At 33.8% G+C, this 26717-nt stretch overlaps 2 protein-coding genes across 2 annotated transcripts in view; both read right to left on the bottom strand.

Moving 5' to 3' along the window:
- LOC142345701 (signal recognition particle 14 kDa protein-like) overlaps positions 1-26717 on the bottom strand; it is a 335593-nt gene that overhangs the window by 22358 nt on the left and 286518 nt on the right. The window lies entirely within an intron of this gene.
- LOC142345700 (transcription initiation factor TFIID subunit 7-like) overlaps positions 2099-26717 on the bottom strand; it is a 266429-nt gene continuing 241810 nt past the window's right edge. Inside the window, exons 2-6 of the mRNA XM_075397946.1 lie at positions 20878-21142; positions 19805-19895; positions 17083-17287; positions 7556-7735; positions 2099-2320 (exon numbers count right to left, since the gene is read on the bottom strand). Of these exons, the coding sequence (XP_075254061.1) occupies positions 2117-2320; positions 7556-7735; positions 17083-17287; positions 19805-19895; positions 20878-21115 (918 nt within the window). The 5' untranslated portion in view covers positions 21116-21142 and the 3' untranslated portion in view covers positions 2099-2116. The remainder of the gene's footprint in view (positions 2321-7555; positions 7736-17082; positions 17288-19804; positions 19896-20877; positions 21143-26717) is intronic.

Here is a 26717-nt window from a genome sequence, read left to right on the forward strand (position 1 = left end):
AGGGCATTAGGACCTGTCCTTGTTCATTTTTTAAAGCGGCTAAAAAGAACAACAAAGAAAAACAAAATTTCAATTGAAACTTGCCAGAAAACGCTGTCAAAACCGTGAAGCCAGATTTTGGCACTCAAAATATATTTGATTGTGCCTTCTTCAAACAGCTATAATGTAGTACGTGGCCATTCAATTGTAAGACTAGGTAACAAGTAGACAAAAAAGCGAAGTGCTAAAGTATGTAATACTTTTAATTTCTTTTTCGAAACAAAATTACATTCAATGTCATGAAAGGCATTAATTACAAAAACAGCTATTTAATTAGGGTCGTTTATTCATGAAAAGGAAGCCCTCAAGACCTGTAATTATCCAGAATATTTCTTGCATGTACAAAAAGAACGTCAATTATGACAAAATCAAATTAATTTACTTTTTTTTGTGAAAAACCGGTGTCGAAGCCAGTAAGGTCATAACAAATTCTTTAAAAAAAGATTTTGGGACACCAATCCGTTTTGTTCCCTTGACACCCATAATGTCATTTTTGACCAGTAATTAACTAACGAGATTAGGTAAAAAAAAAGAAACATAAAAAGAACAAAATTGCGAAGTTAAAAAGTTTTTTTTTAATTTTGGAAAACGGTTGTTTTCAAAGTCATGAAAGCCATCAGCTATCAACTAATATCAGAATATCGGTTCTTCTATTCTTCCATAAAAAGCCAATGAAAGCTATCACTCTACAGGAAATTTCATACGACCGAAACGACAAAGTATAAATGACAGTTAGAGACAAAATTAAAAAATTCAATTGATTTCTTCAAGAAAGAGGCGTCGAGGCCGTTAAAACGATGATGTATATCTTTCAAGATTTTAATATCTTCAATTGTGTCTTATTCTCAATGCTAATAAGGTGACATGGAACTGTCAATAATGTGATAATGTGACAAAATTAGAAAACGTGAAAAACTAGCAAATATCAAAACAAACAAAAATCTGAAATCTTGTAGTATCAAAGCCAGAAAACAATAACTTCAGGCTTAAAACTGCAACCGAGAATAAATGTTAACTCAGTAGAAAGAAGAAGCAGTCTTTCTTTGCTGACACTAAGCTGGAAGTTGAGCAAATTAAGAAAAAAATAGAGGAAAAGTTAATTAAGCCATTACTTATTGAAAAGTCAATTATTTTTAAAAAAAGAAACGACCATAAACTTTCAATTAAAAAACTAAATGCATTAGCTTGGAGGTGCTTAGCAAGCGAATTGGTTGGACCTATCACTCCTGAGCTTTGATTTGATATGTTCTGTTCTTTATTATTAAAAAAAAAGTCTTTTTTTTTAAAAAAAAAAAAAGACCGACTGATTACAACCCGATTTCTTTGGATTGTAACAGTCCAAGAATGGCCCAAAACTAGCCCTGCTAATATTTATTGTCCGTTAGGAACAATTGATTTTTCGAATGTTGTAGATATAGATAATTTGTTAGTTGAAAACTCAAAATAAATTCTGCATTTTTGATAATCAGCGAGTAAAGTTAGCAAAAAACGGCAAAGTTTTAACTACAGTGCACTCTCAGCGGACTCTGAAGTAGAAATAGCCCACCTCTGAGTCTAAAAAGATTGTATGAGTGTTGTTTGGGGGTGTACTGTCGGCAAATTTAATCAAAGTGGACTAAAGTAGCTTATTTCGTGCTGTTTTTGATGAAAAAGGCTAAATTTTGAAATGTTTATCCAGATTTTTTGACCAAAAAAAAAATAAATCAAAACAATCAACAATGCTTGTTCGTCTTCAAAAATGAAATCAACGACACTATTCTTAAAAATTATAACAAATTTTACCAAAATTGACGAAAATTTAGGCAAAAATTCCGGAAAATGTGAATAAAAACAACGTGAATTCACTCTCCTTTTCTCAGAAGTTTAAACCTCGATAACTCCCTGTAGAAAACGAAAATTAGAAAAATCTTTTTAATTCCATATTCTACGCTGGACGAGCTTTCTAATGATACCAGTCTCAACTCTCTACGATGAATATATCGAGCGGCGAAAATTCACGGAACAAAAAAAAAACCCAGTTGAGTATATAGTTCCTCCCCCCTCAAGAGGGTCGGAACAATAAAGACTCGATAACACATCAATTATTGCCACTATTATGTTTGGTCATACGTGACCTCAGCTCCTCTAGGTACATGAGTTTCGTTGACTCTTTGCTGTGGAGAAGGCTCAGTTCCTCGTCCAGGGTAAGCTTCTCTGACCCAGTGTGCAACGTTGCCAGTTTCTGCTTGATCTGCTGGCGTCGTTTCTGAATCTCGCTTATCTCACGCATGATATGACGCACCTGTCACAAACTATCATATAGTTTAGCAGAAAAGTACAAGATTTATCATTTCACACTTCATTGAGAAATGATCTTATGATCAAAAGATTTTTTTTATTCGGTCAATTTTGGCCGATCAATATAATTGCTGTAAAAAGATATGACTGGTATCATAATGAAGCCATTGGAATGTAGAAAACTTCAATTTGACGTTTCCAATTTCTTTTTTGCGGAGCTTACGAGGTATAGCCTTTTGTGAACAGTAGCTGATTTCACCAAATTTATTCACTTTTTCACAACCCATTATTCAAAAATTGTCCTATTTTGCAGAACAAACACACGCACGCGTGCATATACGCACAAACCAGTTTCTTAACGAAAATAACTCAGCCATGAAGATCCAGCCAAGGAGAATCATCTGCATCTTCAGCGCAAAAAAATCGTCGATTCAGGCATCGATAAAAAGACCCTGCGACCTAGAAACCTCAGACTTGAAAAACCAGCCGACAACAAATGGCTAGAATTTACAGCCGAACCAAAGATAATGGTGTCGATCAACAAGCAAGTTCACTAGGCCCACTAAATTTACTGCATTTCAACGCCAGAAGTCTTTGCAACTTGCGAAGAGGATTCGATCTGGCCAACTCAATAGCCACATCAAGATACTACATTATATCTGATTCAAACATGGCTGGCAGAGGAAGTACCCAGTGACGCTTTGTTTCTACCCAACTTCACAATCATTCGAAACGATTGAAACCTATGCTGTCGCAACAAAACAAAGCGGAGTACTGCTAGCTCTAAAGAAATCATATCACAACTTAATAGAAACTAACATTCCGACTGAACAAGTTTCGAGGCCACAAGGCACTGAAGCATACTTCTACTATGGGTAAGCAAGAAGATATCACACGATCAAGCACTCGAACAGAAAAAGGAGAAAAGTGGATCGCAATCAGACATTGTCAGTTGCTGAAGAGGGCAATTCATGAACAAGTCGTTTTTGAAGAAACTGTTTTCAAGAGCCGATGGTTTATCGCAATTCAAGAAGTACCCAAGAAGCATTCAAAAGCAGCATAGCGTTCCTCAGACAATGTAATTGGAAGGGCAAACATCTGCATATGACAGAAAATGTGAAATGCTCAACCAATTCTTGGCAAGTTGCTTCACCCAAAATTACCAGCTTATGGAAAAACCACAAAGGGATGCTGCCCAATTCAACACTCTTAGAATCTCCCAAAACTCTTCATTGCCATAGACGTAACGATAACAACAGGAACTAATAAACATTTCCATGTCCGTCAAAGTCTTTAATGCTAATTTTTCAAACTTGTATAAACAAAGGCAAGTACTAACAGCCGTAGAAGAAATGCGATGTCAGTCTAATCTTCAAAGACGTAGATATATATAACGTTGATCAATATAGACCAATCAGCCTTCTGTACAATACCAAAAGATTTTGTACGAGTTGTTTTCAACAAAATCGATCACTTCCTCTCCAAACTTAAAAAACGCACTGCTTGGATTCCGAAAGAACTACTCTGCAGTACTACAGCTCCTCCTTTTTATTGACGAACTTCATAACGACTACGATTCTCAAGAAAATGCCCAGTGTCTCGATTTCCGAAAAACTTTCGATTAAGTTCGTCATCAAAAATATGTCGACAAATCGTCTGAACACTTACTTGGAGAAAACCTACTTAACAAGATATGTAGTTACTTGTCGCGAAGATTTCAACGCGTAAGATTTAGTGGCGTATCATCCCAATACATTCCTGGTGGTGCTCCACAGGCGTCCATACTGGGTCCCTTGTTCTTAAATATCTATGTGAACGATTAGTGCAATGTTGTCACCACTCCTTATGCATATACAGACAGCATCAACCTAAGCTGTACACCTACAAGACATCTATCAAAGCAGCAAAGAGAAAATGACAAAAACAGTGCTAGACTGAGTTGCAGAGTTAGTTTTAATTGTAGCCTCAAGGGAACAGTCCCTGCCTCAGTCAAAACCAACACGGTATTGGTGTTTTAATGGATGATAACCTGATTTAGAGTTTGCACAGCAATCGCCGGCTCAATAAGGATCGGTGAGCATTCTATTTCAAAAACATCAAACATCGCAAGCTGGAAGACCAAACTGATCGCCTGCACTGGTTACGTTGTACCTGTCTTGGCCTAAGCGTCCTAATTCTGGTACGCCAGCAGGAGAGATTGAAAGCTCTATAAAGTTAAAAAAAGAAAAGCAACCATGTGGATCATTAACTACACATCCTCCAAGCCGGACAAAGAAATGCCTTAGGTTACTGCCCTTATCGAGTACTTCGAGTCACATGATTTTCTTTTCCTCCTTGACATATTCTCGCACAATTAAGACTACCATTTCATTGAAAAATACAGATTTTTGTAACAATGACGAGACAAAGCAAAAATAACAAATTCATAACGAAGACTAAAGAAAGCATACTACAACTTCTTTGACCGTTCACTACCTCATTTGAACACAGTGCGGCACACTCTACTGCCCAACGCAGACAATATCAACACAAAAACTCTAACCGCCACGTATTGGCGAAAGTTTACAGTTCAATGAAAACTATCCGTGCTCATGGCAAATTTTATGCCTCGGTGGATGCTGCAGCCCTTTTTCCAAACTCAAACTTCAACCATTGAAACATGTGCTAAATTTAAGCCAGTACCCTGAACAACCCGTAGATTGTATGCAGGAACCTTAACTACTACCACTATATTTGCAAATGAAATGTCAACATGAAAAAGAAGTTTTTGTTCTAAAAGCTACACCTATCCTCAACTTGAAGCTTCATGAATCGAGGTATGGAACTATTCCAGCCTGGCTATGGTTATTCATTCTTTTTTGACCACTGAAAAATAATCGGAGGAAGATGTGTCTTTATTTTATTTAATTATAATTTTATTGTTTATTGAAAGTTTTAAAATTTTGCAATATTAATATGCTCAAAACCATTGATTGTATATCGAATCTGTTCAGTAACTCATCTGCAAGACCAGAAGCAGTATCATTGGCCCATAATGACCGATAAAAATAGAAAATGTAACTTTTAAAAAAAAATTGGAGAACAATTGCAAATTTTATTAAAATATTGCCAAAAATTTCATCTTAAGAAACATTTCAAAAACCATTTAGTATTCCAATTTCAAGCCCTAAAAAGTTTCACTTGCCTAAAAAGATAAAAATCAAAAAATTTAACGAAAAATCAAATAGAAATTATTGCAAAAATTTGTGATGTCCAACCATGCAGTAACCTATTCTCAAGCCCTAGAGGAGGTTCCGCGGCCCCCGGCGCTTAAAAAATTCAAAAAGGACAAAAAAATTAAAAGTCAAAAAATTGCAAGTTTCATAAGAAAATGGTAAATCGTCAAATTAAAATTTAAAAAATTATTCCATTGCCATTATATACCATGCAGTAACCAAACCCTGGGAGGTTCACAGGCCCGAGGCTCGAAAGTACAAAACATTTTTAAAAAAATTAAATATAATTTTGTATATATACAGCTCTCAAAAAGATAAAAAAGCAATTATCTCTCAGGAGACCTGCATCAATTTTGACAACCGTCAATTTGAAAACGATCAAACTCAAAAAATGACGATTTTGGGCTCAAAAACGCCTAAAAATACTTTTTTAAACTTCAATTAAGGCCTTTCCTGCAGCATTCTATGAAGCCGAGCTTCTCTATTACAAATCAATGCTCCCCGAGTCTTTCCTACTTATACCTTTCAAATGCTTAAATTCACGGACAAAGTTGAAAAAGACAGACCATCAATACAATCCAAATTTTTAGGATTGTAAAAAAAACCAAGTGAAGGCCATTAATAGCCTCATCTTTTGCATTTTTCATCAATACAGGCAAGTGTCTTTTCATTTATAGTTTCAATTAATAAACGGGCCCATCTATTTCCAAATGAGGTCCAATGAATAAAATTGTGTTTTCTGAGTAAATTCAGTGCTTTTTATGGCACCAGCAAATTGTTTTAGTCAATTTTTAAGGAATCCGAGAGGTTTGCCACCATTTGATGTTCTATTCATAGTCCTAATGCTTACCCTAATTATTCAAATGTCTAATTCAGCAAAAAGTGTTTTTGAAATGTTGAGATTGCCTTGTTTCTTAGTTTATAACGAATAGCAACATCAGATTAATGGAGTTGAAAGCGGGCGCAATTCATTACATTTGATATTTTTAGTGAATAAATTATGATTTTATAGACTTCGACACCATTTCATAATGATAGGTCTCAATGGCTTCGTATGAAGGTATAAATGCAGCTATTGAATGATTTGGCTACTTGTTAACTATTCTCAATAAAGAGAGGTCGCATGGCAGGTATCATCGGCCCTCTCATAAAGAGTTATCATTTAATTTGTATAGTGGTTTGAGTTTAAAGTGATTTTTTAAAAGGATACACCAATTACTTTTGAATAAACGGAATTTTGAAAGTTTCTATATCTTCCTCATTTGGTAAACAATTAAGCCAGAAACGTGGTTGAGCGGGGTTGGAACATTATGTGCAAATGTTCATTACCGAGCCTCCTTGTTTGAACTTTGAATTCTATGCCTCAGAAAATCAGTAGGGTAACAGTTAAAAGGACGATAGGGGGTTGCACAAGTTGTTACGTTCGGATGCAAACCTGGAAATGATAAATGATTAGAATGTTTGGAGTTTTTCTCGGAGAGAAAAATTCAGAAAATTGGCTCCGCAGTTTATTCTATATCTGTAAAATCTGTTCGTTAAAAAATATCCAAGAAACAATTATACAAATTAGTGGCTGAGGAGAACTAGTATTTAATGGTCTCATGGTTACTATTAGATTTATCAAATATGATAACAGAAAGATAACCCCCAAAAAGCCCGGAATTTTAGCTTCCGGAAAATATTTGTTGTTCTGGATATCCACTCAATTTCTGGCAAAGTTTCAAATATATGAATCGACGGCATTATATAGTTTAATCAGCATTTTGATTTTTCATTAGACTGATTTTGAGTGGAGGACTGATCTAGCTGTGCACAAACTCGCTAGCCTCCTGGTTTAATATCTAGCGGCTGAGACTAAAAATTTTTCAATGAATGCAGAATCACTGTTTGAAGCGAGCAATGTCTACTGAATGACAACACAAAACATGATACAAAAAATTAACACGATTAAACTCTTGAGATGAGAGCGTACAGTTACAGGATATCGTAATTTTTCATAAACAGTAAAAAAAAGTTGTACGCACCTGATCATCAAGTTGGCTAGAAGAAGAAGAGCCCATCTCATGTGGCTCATCTATATCGGGATCTAATCTGAACTGAGCGAATCCAGCGGCACCAGTGTTAGTAGTGGAAGTAGATGGCGCTTCATCTTCGCTGCTGACCTCTTCGAAAACTTTGTTCAACTCTGCCCGACCATGCGAATCCTGAACAAAACTTGATTTCGTGCATGAGCCAACAAAGCTTTCCGTGACAACAGATCTTTAGACCAAGGGCGTGTGCAGACTTCGAATGTCTGATTCTTAGTTGTTCTAAGAATCAGACTAAAATGTGTTTTTGGCAAGAAACAGACAGTGGAAAACTGAAAATGCGCTCAGTCTTAGTCTGAACTATCTATTTTGAGCCAAATATATATTTCGAATCGCATTCGAGAAATTATATAATAATAATAATAATTGAATTAGTCTTGCAATGCATACAGGGAAAATTACATCTGAACAATAAAATATACAAACTCTACAAGACTGGACTGACCAGAAAGCCAGCTAGAGGCTTGTTGAAGGCCGCCTATATTAATATCAACATAGCCGGCAGATTGCCGGAAGAGCTGCGAAAAAATAGACCTGCGTGTCGTATAATAGGTCGCTCAATTATAATTCATCTCTCTTAATTTGTCGATATTTTAGCACATTGTAATTTTAATACAATTTTAAACTTTCACAATATGTGACGTTTGTTTCATTTATACTTCTTAACACTACATTGCCTTTAAACTATGTTCTGTATTTTATAGTTCATACTCAAAGGAATCAACAATGTTTTTCTTTTTTTTCTTTTTTTCTTTTAATAGAGATAGAAACCGAGACAGATCTAAATTGAAAAAAAAATTGACGCCACTCAAAAAGCTAGGTAAAAAACACTCAACGATAAATTAATAAAGCTTGTTAAAATTCATCCCACAGAAGCCTCTTATTAGGAACCTTTACTGCACATATGAGTTCCGTTGACCTTACACAAATTCAAATTAAACTTAAGTTTTAAAGCGCAAAAGTCAATTTATTGAGTGAGGTAAGTCACTTGTGATCAAAATCTAATCACGCAAAAAACTTTTGCTAAAGAGAGTGAGAAATGACGTCACGCGCGCAAACGCCGTTAGAGGAAGAAGTCATTCAGAAAATTTGACTTCAGCTTTGCTGTGTGAAATGCAAAACGAAAAAGAGCGTCAGACGACGAAACAAAAAACCAAGAGCACCGCAATATAGCTCCGCTCAGCTTACAGCTTCGCAGCTATAAAAACACAATTGAACTAGAAAGCATAACCGAATAAACGTCGAAGAATTGCTCTCAAACGACTAGTGGGAGCTCTAATCAATTTCAGCCTGCTTCAGTCGGAGGGGGGACGGAGCCTAAATGGAACTAAGAAGTTCAATAATGGGCTTCAGATAACCACATTAGAGGTTAACATATTCCAATATTAAGATTTAAAGTAAAAAATTTCCCCAGTTTCGGCGCACTTTTCATTTGACTTTTGGTATTAAATTGCCGCCAATTGATGTCAGCTGCTTGAAATTGTGATTGAGAGAGAATTTAAGATCACGCGCAACGCAAAAAGTCAAGGGCGTAAAAGTCACTCGGAAAGTCAAAACGGTCAAGCTAAGATTTTGCATAAAAAAGACAAACACGCTTACAAAAATTGCTTCTCCATGAGAACAATTAATCAATATTAATGGAAAGAACAAATACGCACAAGCACGTCACCAATTACGTAGAGTTCAAAAAAACAACAACAAAAAACATCCTGGAAAGAAGATGCATCTTAGTGTGATCTGCAGCCGAGAACGGCCCCAAGATCATGGGAGACACCTCTCAGTGCCAATGAGGATGAGCAGCCTACGTACAGTTCCTTACTGATAAGAATGACTTTCGAGTGCTCATTAAAGGCCCCATAACTTTTGCACACTAAAAACATTTTTGGATGACTCTCTATTTGATAGACTTTGAATTACACAAGTGCATAAAAAGGGGTCATTACAAATAACTAGTTACAACTCTGAAAGCAATGAGAATAAAACGCCACTGCACTGTAAATCCTCGAGGACTTAGGAACTATACAATATGAACATAGCTGGCAGATTGCCAGAAAACAGCGGCAATAGCTTCCGAAAACTGCAGTCTAACAAACATTAAAAAAGACAGACCAAAAAAAGTATTTTCATTGAAAGATGAGACGTTACATTTTGATTAGGAATCTGTTAAAATCTTTTACTGCCTCTATTAGCTGCTCTCAAAAACCTTCATTAGAGTGACACACATTCAAATGACCTCATCTCTTTGAATTAAAGTGAATAAAAGTACATTTCAATTTGAGGAAGCCATTTTTGAGAGTGAGGTAAGTCACCTGTGAACAAAAACTTAATCACGCGAATGAACAAAATCACTCAAACAACTAAGAGTGAAAATCACGTCACGCAGCCACTTCAGTTGAAATTGCATGAACGAATGAACAAAATGCAGATTTGAACTGGTTGTGACGTCATATGGTCTTGACGAATCTTGACGAAATAAAAACATAGCCGGAAGAATTCCGGAAGTGACTCGAAATCGTACCCACTGAAAGAACTGGTTTTTCAGATAGCTAAAATCTCTCCATGCAGAAAGCGTCAATGCAGAGAAACCAACAACCTTAAGTCAAACAACAAGTTTTTCATGTACAAGTACACATATGAACGAAAACCGTTTTTTATGCTAAGATAATCAGTTACCCAACAACAAAATATCATCCAAGCCTTAAAGAGCTCACAAACATCTCCATTTTTGAAGAAAAGGATTAAAGTTAGAAAAAAAAGAACAACAAAAAAAGGATAACGGGCCAAAAAATCGCAAAGACTTGAAAATCAGCAAAATAGGTGGAGAATTTACATTTTATGTAACAAAAAGACAAAAGGAATAGGTTATACAAGCGAAAAAAAATTGAAATAAAAACTTAGATCCCAATATTATTAGTATAAAGTAAAAACAAGCTAAAATTTTTAAACGGCATTTCAAGCAAATTCTCAAGGCCGCATTATGTCAAATGAAATGAATTGCAAAAAAATGCAAAACATCTAAGAAAAAGGCTAGAATCCTTATTTTTAAAAAAAAAACAAACGAAAGCAGAGCTGATTAGAACTGTAGGTCTCAAGAAAATGAGAGACTGATACATGCTAGAATTCAAAGAATAAAGACAGACACAAAAACACATAAGGACCAAAACTATTTCTTGATTTGTGAAGGTTAAAAACCAAATTGATAAAAATTCAAGCAGAAAAACATTTACATTTCCTTGTTTAGCATAAAATTATGTAGCCATCCTCCTGTATAGATTAAAATGTAGAAACGTAGTTCAAAGATAGGAAACAATAAAATATTTCGCATTGAAATTGTCAAAAAAATTTTCAATATGGCACTTATGAAAATATCTTGCTGAATTGCAAAGTCTAAACGCAACAAAATTATTTGATAATCAATAAAGTTAAATTAGGATCCATGACAGTGAACAACAAGAATTTTTCCTCTAATTAAATCCAAAAACAAACAGAAAACAGGGAAAATTGGACAAAACCTGCCAAACTCTGGCAAGCATGTGTACAATTCTTGAAAACAAAAACTTCACGTTATAAATATGCATTCAATGCATGAGATATCAAAATTATAATTACGAGAATGAACAGAATCACTAGCTCAACTAAGAGTGAAAAATGACGCCACGAACGCACTTCAGTTGAAACTGCAAGAGTGAATAATCAAAAAGCAGATTTTAACTGGTTGTGACAACATATGGTGGTAATAAAAATCTTGACGAAATAAAAACATAGCCCGAAGAATTCCTGAAGTGACTCGAAATCGTACCCACTGGAAGAACTGGTTTTTCAGATGGCTAAGATCTCTCCATGCAGAAAGCGTCAATGCAGAGAAACCAACAACCTTAAGTCAAACAACAAAAGAAAATTTTGGCAAAATGAATAAACGAAAATTCGGGAAAGTTCAATTTATTTTTCATGTACAAGTACACATATGAACGAAAACCGTTTTTTATGCTAAGATAATCAGTTACCCAACAACAAAATATCATCCAAGCCTTAAAGAGCTCACAAACATCTCCATTTTTGAAGAAAAGGATTAAAGTTAGAAAAAAAAGAACAACAAAAAAAGGATAACGGGCCAAAAAATCGCAAAGACTTGAAAATCAGCAAAATAGGTGGAGAATTTACATTTTATTTAACAAAAAGACAAAAGGAATAGGTTATACAAGCGAAAAAAATTGAAATAAAAACTTAGATCCCAATATTATTAGTATAAAGTAAAAACAAGCTAAAATTTTTAAACGGCATTTCAAGCAAATTCTCAAGGCCGCATTATGTCAAATGAAATGAATTGCAAAAAAATGCGAAACATCTAAGAAAAACGCTAGAATCCTTATTTTTTTAAAAAAAAATGACGAAAGCAGAGCTGATTAGAACTGTAGGTCTCAAGAAAATGATAGACACACATGCAAGCATGCAAAGAATAAGGACAGAAACAAAAATACATAAGGACCAAAACTATTTCTTGATTTGTGACGGTTAAAAACCAAATTGATAAAAATTCAAGCAGAAAAACATTTACATTTCCTTGTTTAGCATAAAATTATGTAGCCATCCTAATGAATAGATTAAAATGTAGAAACGTAGTCCAAAGATAGGAAACAATAAAATATTTCGCATTGAAAATGTCAAAAAAAATTTTCAATATGGCACTTATGAAAATATCTTGCTGAATTGCAAAGTCTAAACGCCACAAAATTATTTGATAATCAATAAAGTTAAATTAGGATCCATGACAGTGAACAACAAGAATTTTTCCTCTAATTAAATTCAAAAACAAACAGAAAACAGGGAAAATTGGACAAAACATGCCAAACTCTGGCAAGCATGTGTACAATTCTTGAAAACAAAAACTTCACGTTATAAATATGCATTCAATGCATGAAATATCAAAATTATAATCACGAGAATGAACAGAATCACTAGCTCAACTAAGAGTGAAAAATGACGCCACGAATGCACTTCAGTGTGAATAATCAAAAAGCAGATTTTAACTGGTTGTGACAACATATGGTGGTAACAAAAACCTTGACGACGAAACAAAAACATAGCCCGAAGAATTCGAGAAGCGACTCGAAATCGTACCCACTGAAAGAACTGGTTTTTCAGATAGTCAATGTCTCTCCATGCAGCAAGCATCAATGTAGAGAAAACAATAAACCTTAAGTCAAACAACAAAAGAAAATTCCGGAAAATAAATAAAAATTAAGGAAAGTTTAAATTATTTTTCATGTAGTACAAGGACACATAGGAACGAACACTGTTGTTTCATGCTAAAAAATCAGTTACCCAACCACAAAATATCATTCAAGCTTTAAAGAGCTCAAACATCTCCATTTTTGAAGAAAAGGATTAAAATTAGAAAAAAACAAAATGATAACGGGCTAAAACTCGCAAGACTTCAAAATCAACAAAATAGGTGGAAAGTTTACATATTATTTACCAAAAAGACAAAAGAAACAGGTAATACAAGCCAAAAAGGTTTGAAATAAAAACTAAGATCCCAATATCATTCGTACAAAGTAAAAACAAGCTAAAATTTTCAAACGGCATTTCAAGCAAATTCTCAAGGCCGCATTATGTCAAATGAAAAAATTTGCAAACAAAAAAATCTAAGAAAAACGCTAGAATTCTTTTTCTTTATTTAAAAAACTGACAAAAGCAGAGCTGATTAGAACTGTAGGTCTCAAGAAAATGATAGACACACATGCAAGCATGCAAAGAATAAGGACAGAAACAAAAATACATAAGGACCAAAACAATTTCTTGATTTGTGAAGGTTAAAAATCAAATTGATAAAAATTCAAGCAGAGAAACTTTTACATTTCCTTATTTAGTAGTAGTAGTAGTAGTAAAAGACTTCTATTACCTTTGATAGGATATTACAGTATCATAAATAGAGTGAGCATTGTTAACATGTCAAAAGAAAATAAGGTTAATAATTACAAAAAAGAATGAACTAAAACATTAAAATAAAGCCTATCCTGCGCAAACACTACAGCTACATTTTAAAGCCCAAGTACACGTATTATTGATGTCATATTTCGTTTTTGTTAAGTTCAAAAGACATTTATGTATAAGATCTTGACATGGGTTTTTCGATTTGAAGCTGCTTATACCGACATTCAGAAGATCAGCTGTGTCATTGACCACTCTTTGCACTCGGAAGAAGAAGGACTTCTCTGTAATAATCCCCTATAGATTAAAATGTAGAAACGTAGTTCAAAGATAGGAAACAATAAAATATTTCGCCTTGAAATTGTCAAAAAAATTTTCAAAATGGCACTTATGAATTTATCTTGCCGAATTGCAAATTCTAATTCCACAAAATTATTTGATTATCAGTAAAAGTAAATTAGGATCCACGACAGTGCACAACAAGACTTTCTTGTAATTAAATCCAAAAACAAACAGGAAAGAGAAAATTGGACAAAACCTGCCAAAATCGGGCAAGCATGTGTACAATTCCATAAAACAAAAAACTTCACGTTATAAATATGCATTCAATGTATGAAATATCAAAGTAAAATTGCCATAAGCACTAATTTTGGGAACAAAATCAAGTTTAAGATCAAAAATTGAGGAAATGAATTTAAAAAAGCCAAAAACGAATTAAAAAACTGAGAAACACGTGCTCATTTAGAATTTATAACGCATTATGAGACTCTTAAAAACACTGTGGTATCAATTTCAGAGGTTCACATATAAGACAGACCAAAAAATATTCTTTTCATTCAAGGATGAGACATTATATTTTGATTAAAAATCTGTTTAAAAAAATTGCTGCCTCTATTAGCTGCTCTCAAATAACCTTCATTAGAGTGACACAGATTCACTTGACCTTATCTCTTTGAATTAAAGTGAATAAAAGTCAATTTCAAAGTGAGGAAACCATTTTTGAGTGAGGTAAGTCACGTGTGACCAAAAACTTAATCACGAGAATTATCAAAATCAGTAGATCAACTAAGAGTGAGAAGTGACGCTACGCACACACTTCAGTTGAAATTGCCAGAGCGAATGATCAAAAAGCAGATTTGAACTGGTTGTGACGTCATATGGTGGTAGCAAAAAAATTGACGACGCAATAGAAACATAGCCGGAAGAATCCCAGAAGCGAATCAAAATCGTTCCCAATGAACGAACTGGTTTTTCAGAGAGCATATGTCTCTCGATGAAGAAAGCATCAAAGCAGAGAAAAAAACAACGTTAAGTCAAACAACAAAAGAAAATTCCGGCAAAATAAATAAACAAAAATTAAGGAAAATTTATTATTTTTCATGCAGTACAAAGTACACATACGAACGAAAACAGTTGTTTCATGCTAAAAAAATTAGTTCCCCAAACACAAGAAATCATCTAAAACCTGAAGAGCTCACAAACATCTCTATTATTGAAGAAAAAGTTTTAAAAATTAGAAAAAATTTTATAGAAATTCTCAATTTTTTGTCAAATATTTTTTGTCATAGAAAGAGAAAACATTGTAGCAAAGAAACTTGTATCCCTTGTAGTAAAAAAGACCTACAGTCATGAGGCCTTAATTCAATTGACAACAAGAACAACGGGCTAAGAATCGCAAAAATCGCAAAAGACTAAAATCAGAAAAGTTGAAAAATTTACAAAATAATTGACAAAAAAGAAAAAAGGAACAGGTTATACCAGCGAAAATGCTTGATATAAAAACTTAGACCTCAATATTACTCGTACAAAGTGAAAGCAAGCTAAAATTTTTAAACGGCATTTCAAGCAAATTCTCAAGGCCGCATTATGTCAAATGAAATGAATTGCAAACAAAAAAATTGAAGGCTAGAATCCTTATTTTAAAAAAAACTTACAAAAGCAGCGCTTATTAGAACTGTAGGTCTCAAGAAAATGAGAGACTGATACATGCTAGAATTCAAAGAATAAGGACAGAAACAAAAACACATAAGGAACAAAACTATTTCTTGATTTGTGAAGGTTAAAAACCAAATTGATAAAAATTCAAGAAGAAAAACATTTACATTTCCTTGTTTAGCATAAAATTATGTAGCCATCCTCCTGTATAGATTAAAATGTAGAAACGTTGTTCAAAGATAGGAAACAATAAAATATTTCGCATTGAAATTGTCAAAAAATTTTTCAATATAGCACTTATGAAAATATATTGCTGAATTGCAAAGTCTAAACGCCACAAAATTATTAGATAATCAATAAATTTAAATTAGGATGCCTGACAGTGAACAACAAGAATTTTTCCTCTAATTAAATCCAAAAACAAACAGAAAACAGGGAAAATTGGACAAAACCTGCCAAACTCTGGCAAGCATGTGTACAATTCTTGAAAACAAAAACTTCACGTTATAAATATGCATTCAATGCATGAAATATCAAAATTATAATCACGAGAATGAACAGAATCACTAGCTCAACTAAGAGTGAAAAATGACGCCACGAACGCACTTCAGTTGAAATTGCAAGAGAAATTTCACTCGGAAAGTCAAAACGGTCAAGCTAAGATTTTGCATAAAAAAGACAAACACGCTTACAATAATTGCTTCTCCATGAGAGCAATTAATCAATATTAATGCAAAGAACAAATACGCACAAGCACCTCACCAATTACGTAGAGTTAAAAAAAAACAACAAAAAACATCCTGGAATGAGGATGCATCTCAGTGTGATCTGCAGCCGAGAACGATTTCAAGAGCAATTAAAAACAAATTACGATCCATGATAGTGCACAGCAAGATTTTTTGTAGTAATTAAGTCCAAAAACAAACAAAAAACCGATGAAATTGGACCAAAAAAATGCCGAAATCGGGCAAGCATAAGTACAATTCTAGAAAACAAAAATAGTTCACGTTATAAATATGCATTAAATGCATGAAATATCAAAGTTAAATTGCCATATGCACTAATTTTTGGAAAAAATCCGCTTTAAGATCCAAAATTTAAGAAATGAATTTTAAAAAGCCAAAAATGAAGAAAAAAATTGAGAAATATGTGCTCATTTATAATTTAAAACGCATTATAAGATTCTCGAAACCATTGTGGTATCAAATTTCAGAGGTTCACATATTAATAGAGCTTCTATTAAAAACTATTTATACAAAAAACTAATTTATAAGCAAAAAATGAGCCAATTGGAAAGAAAACGGCCTAAAATGGTTATCTATATGCTGCATTCTGTCAAAAAAAAAATTTCAAACTCGAAAAGTCAATCACTGATCGAAGCGCATGATCAAAAAAACTTCTCTCGCTCAGAAAAAATTAGTTCATACGGCAATTTTAATCTTTCGCGTTTAGGTCAAAACGTTGTCTGAACAAAAAGTACTTTCGGTTAAAAAAAAACCTTAAGAAAACCAATACTCCTCTTCGAGTCGTAAAAAACCAAGAAAAGGCCAATAATAGCCCCAGCTATCGCTGTGCGGCTATTAATAACTCGTGCAAACCTTATTTGCCTCTGTTGTGTCATCTACCAACTCGTATCTGGGCAGAGAAACAGCATAGAGGTCAGACTTCAACAGGGCTTTCACTTCATTTTCCACGTCGGGTGACTCAATGTACTTCTTCTTCAAGATTTTCCTGAATCGACTCCGTCTTACATTCTTCAGAGGCGGTGTCAGACCATGGGGATATAAATACACTTTGGACGACCTTTGATTAAGATCGCACACATGTTCTCGTAACTGCTTCACATGCTACTAGTTCTTAAGCATCAAAATGTTAAATTTTGTGATCTATCCTGTTCTCAAAAAGTCGTGTATGATCACCAGCAACATATATCATTTAAATAGAACACATTACTGTAAAGATCGAAAAAAAACATTAAATTTAAATAACTGACTAAAAAGGTTTTTCGGAACGTTCTCCATTTTGTTAAAACGAAGCCGCTAATGCAATACCACAACAACACAAAAACATAGCTGGCATAATGCCAGAAAATAGCCGCAATAGCTTCGTAGATCTGCAGTCCCAAAAAAACAGTACAAAAAATTCATCTTTTAATTGAAGGCTGATATGTTATATTTTGATTAAAAATCTGCATAAGTTTTTGCTGCCTCTATTAGCTGCTCTCAAACACCCTTCAATTAGAGTGACACACACCCATTTGACCTTGTTTCTTTGCATTAAAGTAAATAAAAGTCGATTTCAAAGTGAGGAAGTCATTTTTTAGAGTGAGGTAAGTCACGTGTGACCAAAAAATTAATCACGCGAATGAATAAAACAAAATTGCTCCACCAAGAGCCAAAAAAACGCCACGTACGCACGTCAGTTGAAATTGCGTGAACAAATGAACAAAAAGCAGATTTGCAGTGGTTTTGACGCCATATGTTCGTAACAAAAATTTTGACGACGAAATAAAGAACAGCCGGTAGAAGTCAGGAAATGACTCGAAGAGTCGTCTTCATGAAAGAATTACCTTTTAAATCAAATGGTTCCTACTAAAGTGACTACTTTGAAACAAAAAAATTGAATAGAGCCCACAAAAACAACTGAACTAAAAACTGAACTCCTATATATGAAACATACACAAAGTTTTGTACGCCTTATAAAACATCAAAGTACGCGAGCAGCAAAAGTCAAGCCGTGCTAGGCTCCCAAAAACATTGTTTTGGAAGAAAAATTGAAATACTGCATGGCAAAAAAAAATTTAAAAATTTTTTAATTTACTTAATTTCTCGCAATCAAAACACTGCTTTAAAAAATAAAAACAGTAACCGATTGGTTATTAAATAAACTTTGTCGCTTTACCTATAAACATAGGTTGTCGCTTTAAATCACAATGAACCCAAAAAAGCTAAACAATGACCAAAAAATTCAAATCGAATTTAATCAATAAAAAGACTGAAGAGGCAGAACAATCTTCCAGCGCAAAAATTCGTATGTTACCAAAACCAAGCCCTAAGAGTAACCGCAGAAAAAGGGTGCTATTCGAAATTTGTAAAAAAAAGAAGCTAGCAAAACATAAAAGCCATGTTGAAACTAGTCAATTTCAAAGAAAAAAAACATTAAACAATTTAAAAAAGAAAGATAAAAATTATTAGTTCAAATCGACAATTTTCAATTTTATAAAGGCAGGGCGAGTAAAACTATAGGTCTTAGGAGAATGTTAGAAATAAACATGCTAGAATGTGAAGAATACATACATTGTGAACAAAAAATTAGAGAAAACTAATTCTCAATTTATGAAAAAAGAAAAAACTAAATAGAATCTAATTGAAAATCAAAAAGAAAAAAATGAGGTAAAAAACAGATTTATTGTTATTAAGCAATTGATGTTTAGGAACATTACATAGCCAATTTCCTGTCTTAGTAAGAAGTGAAAACAGCTCAATTGCGAAACAGAAACGATTTGAAAAAAATGTTCAGATATGGTAAACATTTTTGCAGAATTTTAAAGAGCCATCGCCAATAACAATTCCATTAGCAAGAAAACGAAACCCAAAATACCGATGATGCACCAAAAGATAAATAAAACCAAAATATAAACAAAGAAAGTTTGACAAAAACTACCAAAATCGGATTAGTATGTGTACACATAAGTCGGTAAAAAACATCCAGTTCAGGAATAATCAAAAAGACGTTGACATGTTTACTAATTTGGTTTAAAAAAGTCTGCTCAAACAGCCAAAAAACAAAGAAATTAATTTAAAAAAGCCAAAAATTGGCAAAAATTTGAGAAATATGGGCCAATTTTGCACTTGAAACTTTGTGGTATAGATTTTAGATTGTTGCATATTCATGCGGCATTGATCAAAACTTACTTCTACAAAAAACCAAGTCACAATAAAAAAATTGGGCCAAATAGACGAAAACACCGCAAAAAACTGTCATCGATATGCACCAATCTCTCAAAAACAAAGTCAAAAAATCATTCCTTGAACGCAGCGCATGAACAAAAAAATTGTCTCGCTCAGAAAAATTAGGTATACGACAATTTTTCTCACTTTCACTATTAGGTCAAAACGCCGCCTGAACAAATAGTACTTCCGGTAAAAAAAAACCTTTAGAAAACCAATGCTCCTCTTCGAGTCGCAAAAAAACCAAGAGAAGGCCAATAACAGCCCCAGCTATCGCTGTGCGGCTATTAATAATGATTCTGTAACGCGCGGCCTATAACACAGAGCGCAAAAAAAACTTATAATCTTTCAAAATCGAAAACATGTATGCCTTTTGGATTTTCGGTTGTTGTATTTCTCAGCAGATGCACGTTCCGCTATCATGATTTGACAGATATCTGCAGTCTTGTAATAATTCTTCCCTGTAAACAATTAGAAAATTAGCGTCTTTCACAGCAAGAACTAGCAAGAAAAACAATAGGTTCCTTGCTCAAATTTTTTCAGAATCTACGCTATCATAGATTCATTTGCCAAAACTTCCAATACTACAAGTAATTGTCTTAACGAGCGATTATTCTCGTATGCGCTTAGACACTTAAATGAATTAAAGGTACAGTAAGCATGCGAATAAGAAAGCTTTACCAATCATTTGATCTGTCTAAAGAGCTCAAGAGCATAGCAAATCACTATATATTGCCTGCCAGAAAGAACGTATCGTTAGAAAATTTCTTCCTATTTAGAGTAATTTCATTTTTCGCAGTTCGCATCACATCGCGCTTTAATTTATCAAAAAATACCTTTACGTTCATATAATGCTTTGCTATTTGGCATCGCGTCATCAGGCCCATTCCGACCTATTCATAACCTCTCTAGAGAATTAGATCGTCCATTGCGAAATGCGACCGGATTCCCTTGACCATAAGACAACGCCGAATGAAATGGCTGGGACATGTTCTACGCATGAAACCATCTGACATTCCCAACGCAGTATTGGAATTTGAAAGAGGCGAGAATTGGAAAAGACCTCCTGGAGGAAAACGAAAAGAGAACAATTGTGTCCGAGACGATCTGAAAAAACAAGTTAAGCTTTCCAAACTGTCATTGAAGAATTGGAAAAAGCAATGGTTTGATTTGACCAATGAAATGGCTGGAAATCGTAGTCAGGAGCGCTTGTCAGAGACATAAATATGGCGGCCTAAGGACAGCACTGTCTGAGAAGCCCAATTTGGATTTGGATTGGTTGGATTCATAACCAATCAAGATGTGTTTTTCAGTACCTGTTTACCATTATCATTAGGTCACGCATTTCTAACAGCTTCTATTACAACGCATACAGTGTACCCATCCCACCGAACAAAAACAGAGTCTTATTAGAAAAGTGAACCAACTTTACACATCTCTCACCGTCGGTAGTTTTCAGACTTTCTACAACGCATGGCAGATCATGCAGCTTGGCCTTGATGAGCTCTCCGTCATAGTTGACTTCACAGTTCCTGTAGTCACTGTCAATACTGATGGCCAATTTGCTGCAGGAGGAGGTCAGAGTGGACAATTCACTGTCCAGTTTGGTAGCTATGTCATCCGGCAATCTCAGAATAAACTGTTGCTCCGGGTCTACTTGCTCCTCACTACGTTTGCTCATTGCTACTCATCAGTACATTGCATACCTGAAATTCAAAATAATATTTTTCTTGAGGTTCATAATTGCATTTCTTTTAGTATTTTCTTGGAATAACAATTCCACTCGAATCGTTCTCTTGAGGTGCATGCACGTGTTCTATGTCAATAAAGAAGGGAACACTTTACAGTTAATCCAGACCGCTCTATTTTCAGGTGAACACAAATAAGCCGAAGTAGAAGTAAGCAGACATGCAAGCAAGCCAAATATTCTGTAATAGTTATGTAATCTTTCAGAAATAATGCATTGTTAACCTTTACAATATAGACAGTGGTCATCATTTCGAATTGACAATGTATTGCAGTGGAGTGAGATGTTAGTTAAAAACTCGCTTAGGCGAACGGAGTTTTCATAACTATGAGGCAAAAATCTACAGAAATTAGGCGAATGCCAATAGAAACACTTAAAAGAGGACCTCAAAATCCACTCGATGCTATTAAGTTCTCAAGTGTCCCTACCATTCACCCGGCCAATGATTTTTAAAAAAAGTAACAGGGAAAAACACCAAAGGTTTAAACTTGGTCAATTTTTGATTATTTCTAAAGCTATTTTCTATGAAAACAATTGTTATTGTCACTTCATATTGGTATTGGCCTAATTTCCACAAAATTTTCGAGAATTCCTTTCGCCTATATTTTCCCAATATCCTACGCCCCATTTCAGTGCACCAGAGACACTTAAATATAACTGATTAACGTCGGGCAAATTCAAATTGCTCTCAGTGAGTGCTCGCGGGGTGGGTAAACGCACGGGGGGAGGGGATCGAGCTCTCTGGGTTACGGGTGGAACGATGTGCAGGGGAGAAAATCCAAGAAACATTATTTCTTTTTTGGGTTATATTTTGTCTTTAGCTTAGTCTGGGATCTCTCATTTGTTTTCAGTGCTCTCGGGTTATGTCCAATTTGATAGTTTTTGTGGATTGAATAGAAATTTAACTAAATTTAACTATATTAAAGAAAGTTTCAGACTTCATGGAACATAATTTCGAAAAAATTAGTTGTCATCTGTTTCATATCATTTTGTGTGTCAGATTATTTTCAACTTGGTTTTAGATTTTAAAAAAACTGCTATGAATTCGCCCGCCGGTTCTTCGAAAACAGACAACAATAGTTAAAATCAATTTGGAGTTTATTGCTCAATTGCTGTAAAAGGAAGTCAGCGTCCATTTTTAAACTCTTACGGTCGTTAAAAATTAACGGTTCTTTTGTTTTCAATAAATACTAAATCATCTTTTTGCTTGTTATTTTGGGAGCTTTTTAATGACTGCTTTCTTTAATTGGACCTCCTTAATTCTAGTCTTCTCTTCGGAGAGTCATTTTTGTTATCATCCTTTAATATCTGCGTTTCTAGAAGCACCAATAAAAGCAGCTGTCAACTCAAGTTTTCTCATTCGTCAACTTCTCATGAGTCCAGTTCTTCCACTTTTGCCCGTTTGTTCTCAAACATTCTTGCGATTTCACTTCTCTAGTGACTTTCTTATGCTTCTTCTTGATTTTGCCTGATCTAAATTGCTCTTATTCAAAAATTTCTAACCCCGTAGTCGGACCTTTTTTACTCAAAAATTTATGTAGGCTACAGCTCCCTGTGAATTAAATTGCTATTGCCGGCTTTCATTCGAGATCAATTTGTCAAACGTTAGTCGACTTGTGTTGATTTGTTATTATTTCATCTGTTATGTCCTTTTATATCTGATTTTCATAATTTCTTTAAATCAGCGATTCTTTCATTCATGTGATTTTGAAGACAGTAGAAACTTTCGAGAAGTGGAAATTTGGTTCAAACAAAAAAACTGGGCCTAGAATGAACTCTGAATGGATTGGAAAAACCATTTAGAAAAAAATCCAAGCTAAAAAATCGAAAACAATAAAAAATCAAAGTGAAATTGCCGCATGTGATAAAAAAAACCAATAGCTAGAAAGCAAATTTTTGTTCAAACACCGTTTTTTTATCACTCTACTTTAAACTTAGAGCGAAAAAAATTCACGCCGCAAAACCACTCGCTTTTTCGCTACACTTCCTGTTTCGGCGTGACCAAAATTACTACTCCAAATTGACTTCAGAAATCATGAAAATGTGTGAACAGATCTTAAAAAGACAGCGCCCCAATACAATTCAAATTCTTTGAATTGTAAAAAAAACCAAGAGCACCGCAATATAGCTCCGCTCAGCTCACAGCTTCGCAGCTATAAAAAGTTTCACTGTCAATATTTTTAGGCTCGTTTCAAAATATTAACATTTGTATTTCAAAAATTTTAGTTTTTAACGCCGAATGCTATTTGGTATTTTCAACAATTGTTTCAAAAAACGATAAATTTTGGACTGGGTTAATTTTTGAGCCGCTAAAACAATTCCGTCTGTTGAAGTTTGCCATCAAAGGGTCTGTGTTCGTTGTCACGGAGAGTTCGGAAAAAAACTGAAAATGATCCGCGTTTGTTTGGGAATGCCTTTATATTCATTTTTTAAACCTTCTCCGATCTATTTTGAAAATAAATATTGAACAAGGATGCTCGTTAATGTGCGTTCGCACATGATGTTCCGACCGGAGCTCATCTACAATTTTGACTTAATTGTCAACCAAATGAAGACATAATAAAAATAGATGTTTGAGTTTAAAAAACGTTTAAAAACCTAACTACTTATTGAATTACATAGTGCCATTCCTCATTACAGCGCTGATGAGATCTTTCATTGAAAAAACGATTGAAAAAAAAACAAACAACAAAAGAAGCAAAAACAAAAATTTGACGGCAAAAACTAATCATCTAAATTTGAACGCACCTAGTAACAACGCCAAAAACCAATCGTATAAAACCTTAACTGTACAAACTTACTTTGTCCATATTATACAGCAGATGGCAATTTTCCTTAATGAGACTAGGTAACAAAGGTGACAAAAGAAAAAAATAAGGCGAAATTGAAAAATCAATCAACTTTTTTTAAAACCAAATAATTTCTTAAGTCTTAAAAATTATTAGCTTTTAACGAAATAATTCATAATAAATGTACTAAACATTCATTATCAAACCAATAGGACCTGTCGTTGGTTAGATTAAGCCATAGGAACGGACTACAGCAGCAGAAAAACTCAAAAACTTGAACAATTTGCGAAAACACAAATTATTGAAGCCATTAAAATCATTAACAATTATCTGAATACTATGTATTCTTCCGTCCATTTTCATTCATACTAATGCAACTAAAATTATTCTGAAAGATTAAATAAGTGCATTTGGGCCACATTCGAAAATCATTGGGATCTGTTATTACGCGAATGTGCTAAAAGAAGAGAAAAAGAAACAAGTACACCACTAAAACTTTTATTTAAACGCAAATTGTCCACAAACAAAACATCAGTTACGACATGACATCACTGCACATTTAAACTTTTCGAAAACAAAAACTTGAATTAGACATTTAAACTTTTCGAATACAAAAACTTGAATTAGACCTCTCAATGATGAGAAAAAGCTACAGGTTGATGAAAAAAAAACAACTAAAACTGAAAAGTTTAAAAAATCATTGAAAACGTATTATATCAAAAACTTTGAGACTACTCGCTATAAAATGATTGTCTCGGGTAACATTAATCCTCGAATACTCAATTAAAAGGTTTTGAGTCCGATCAGCATTTAAGGACTGAATTTTTTACCTAAAGATTTAAAAAAAAAGGCAAAAAACCGCTAATTCAAAAAAAATTGAGCCAGAAAAGTGTCGAAGCCATTAAAAAATACCTTTTTGGGAATGGCTTTTCTATCATCAATTAATTTTTAACAATATGAGATTCTTTTTTTCAATATCACTTCAAAATATCAATAAATATGAACAAATACATTAAAACCACGAAATCTCTGAGAAAACCGGTAGTATCAACGCCATTAAACTCAATTACTTTCAGCGAAAGGCAATAAAAGCGCTCGATGGGAGCATAAGAGTTATGCCGATGGGACGATAAGAATTTTTGTCATTGACAATTCAGCGATACGATAAGCCATTACAATAAGTCATTGACTAAGAAAACAACAACAAATACAGGCAAAAACCAAAAATTCAGTACAAAAGTGCGAGAAGAAAGTGTCGAAGCCATTTAGACCATAAGCTTTTCTTTGAAAACTTCATCTATGATCCATTGAACATCCTTTCTAAGCCAATTGGAACTAACACTAATAGGATAATGTGATGGGAGTTCAGAAGAACCACAAACAAATCAAAAAAATTTCAAAATTCCAAAAAATTTTATGAAAACTCGCGCATCGATTTTATCAAACCACTAGTAAAAAGATAAAGCCTCAAATTATATTATTTTCGTTGAAGTAGGCAAAACGTAGTTCGGGTAATTACTGAGGCGTTCGTACAGTTCACGAAGATAAGTTTACGATTGGTTAATGTTCAAAAAAAATTTCGAAAAATATTTTTGAAGTTTTAACAGACATTAAATTCAAAAGCTTTCAACAGAAGTCATCAAATAAGCTCAATCATGACTCGATAGGAGAACATGGATGTTTTTCATGCATGGGTAATCAATAAGATATCACAATAAGTCTTATGACTATGAAAACAACAATCACAGGCAAAAACCAAAAACAGTGCAATAGAAAAGTTCGGTAGAAAAGTGCGAGAGGAAAGTGTCGAAGCCATTTAAACCATAAGCTTTTCTCTGAAAACTTTATCTAAGATCCATTGAACTTCTTCCCTAAACCAACGGGAGCTACCCAAATTAGAATAATGTGATAAAATTTTAAAAGGATTCAAAATTACGAAAATATCCAAAAATTTTAAGATTGTTTTTGAAATCATGTGGCATCGAAGTCATAAAACCGATAGTTAGACGATAAAACCGCTAAAAATATTACTTTTGGTTGCGGCAGAAAGGAAGGGGATCATGTCAGTACTGAGACTGACTTACAGTTTACAAAAATAAGTTTATGATTGGTTAATGTTTAAAAAAAATCGAAAAATTATATATAAAGTCTTAACAGTCATTAGCTGTCCAATCAAAGCACTGAATAGCTTCACTAATGCTCATTACAAAACCCATCGAACTTTAGTCAATGATTCTATGCCATAGGGCTCCAAAAATTCAGTAAAACCTCAAAAAGAAAATCAAAATTTTATTAAAAATTACAAAAGCTCAGAGTCGAAGCCATAAAAAACATGTGTAATTCCTTGAAAACGTGTTTTTTGTTTAATAGGCGTCATTTTACTGAAAATCAGGTTTATCATTAACCAAGCATCGATATGAAAAGTGACCAGTCTCTAGGTGACCTAAAATTAAGAAGTTTCTAAAAAAACAGCTCACAAATAGAATTCGAATTTTTTTTTATAATAAACTTCCCTATGATACCAGAACTAGTCTTTTTATCACCTTTTGTGTATTAGGATTACGAAATTGATTCTTTTTGTGACAAGAAATGTAATTTTAAATAAAAAATTTTAAAAGAAAAGATCATAATTTGAAGAAAAAATACATTAAAAGTGAACGAAATCATACCAAATATGACGTGTTCACACAAAATTTCAATCCTCGATAACTCCTCAAAAAATACAAAATTCAAAAAAATCTTTTAAA

Source organism: Convolutriloba macropyga, chromosome 9 (genome assembly GCF_964194025.1).
Source record: "Convolutriloba macropyga chromosome 9, txConMacr16.3, whole genome shotgun sequence".
NCBI classification, from domain to species: domain Eukaryota; kingdom Metazoa; phylum Xenacoelomorpha; order Acoela; family Convolutidae; genus Convolutriloba; species Convolutriloba macropyga.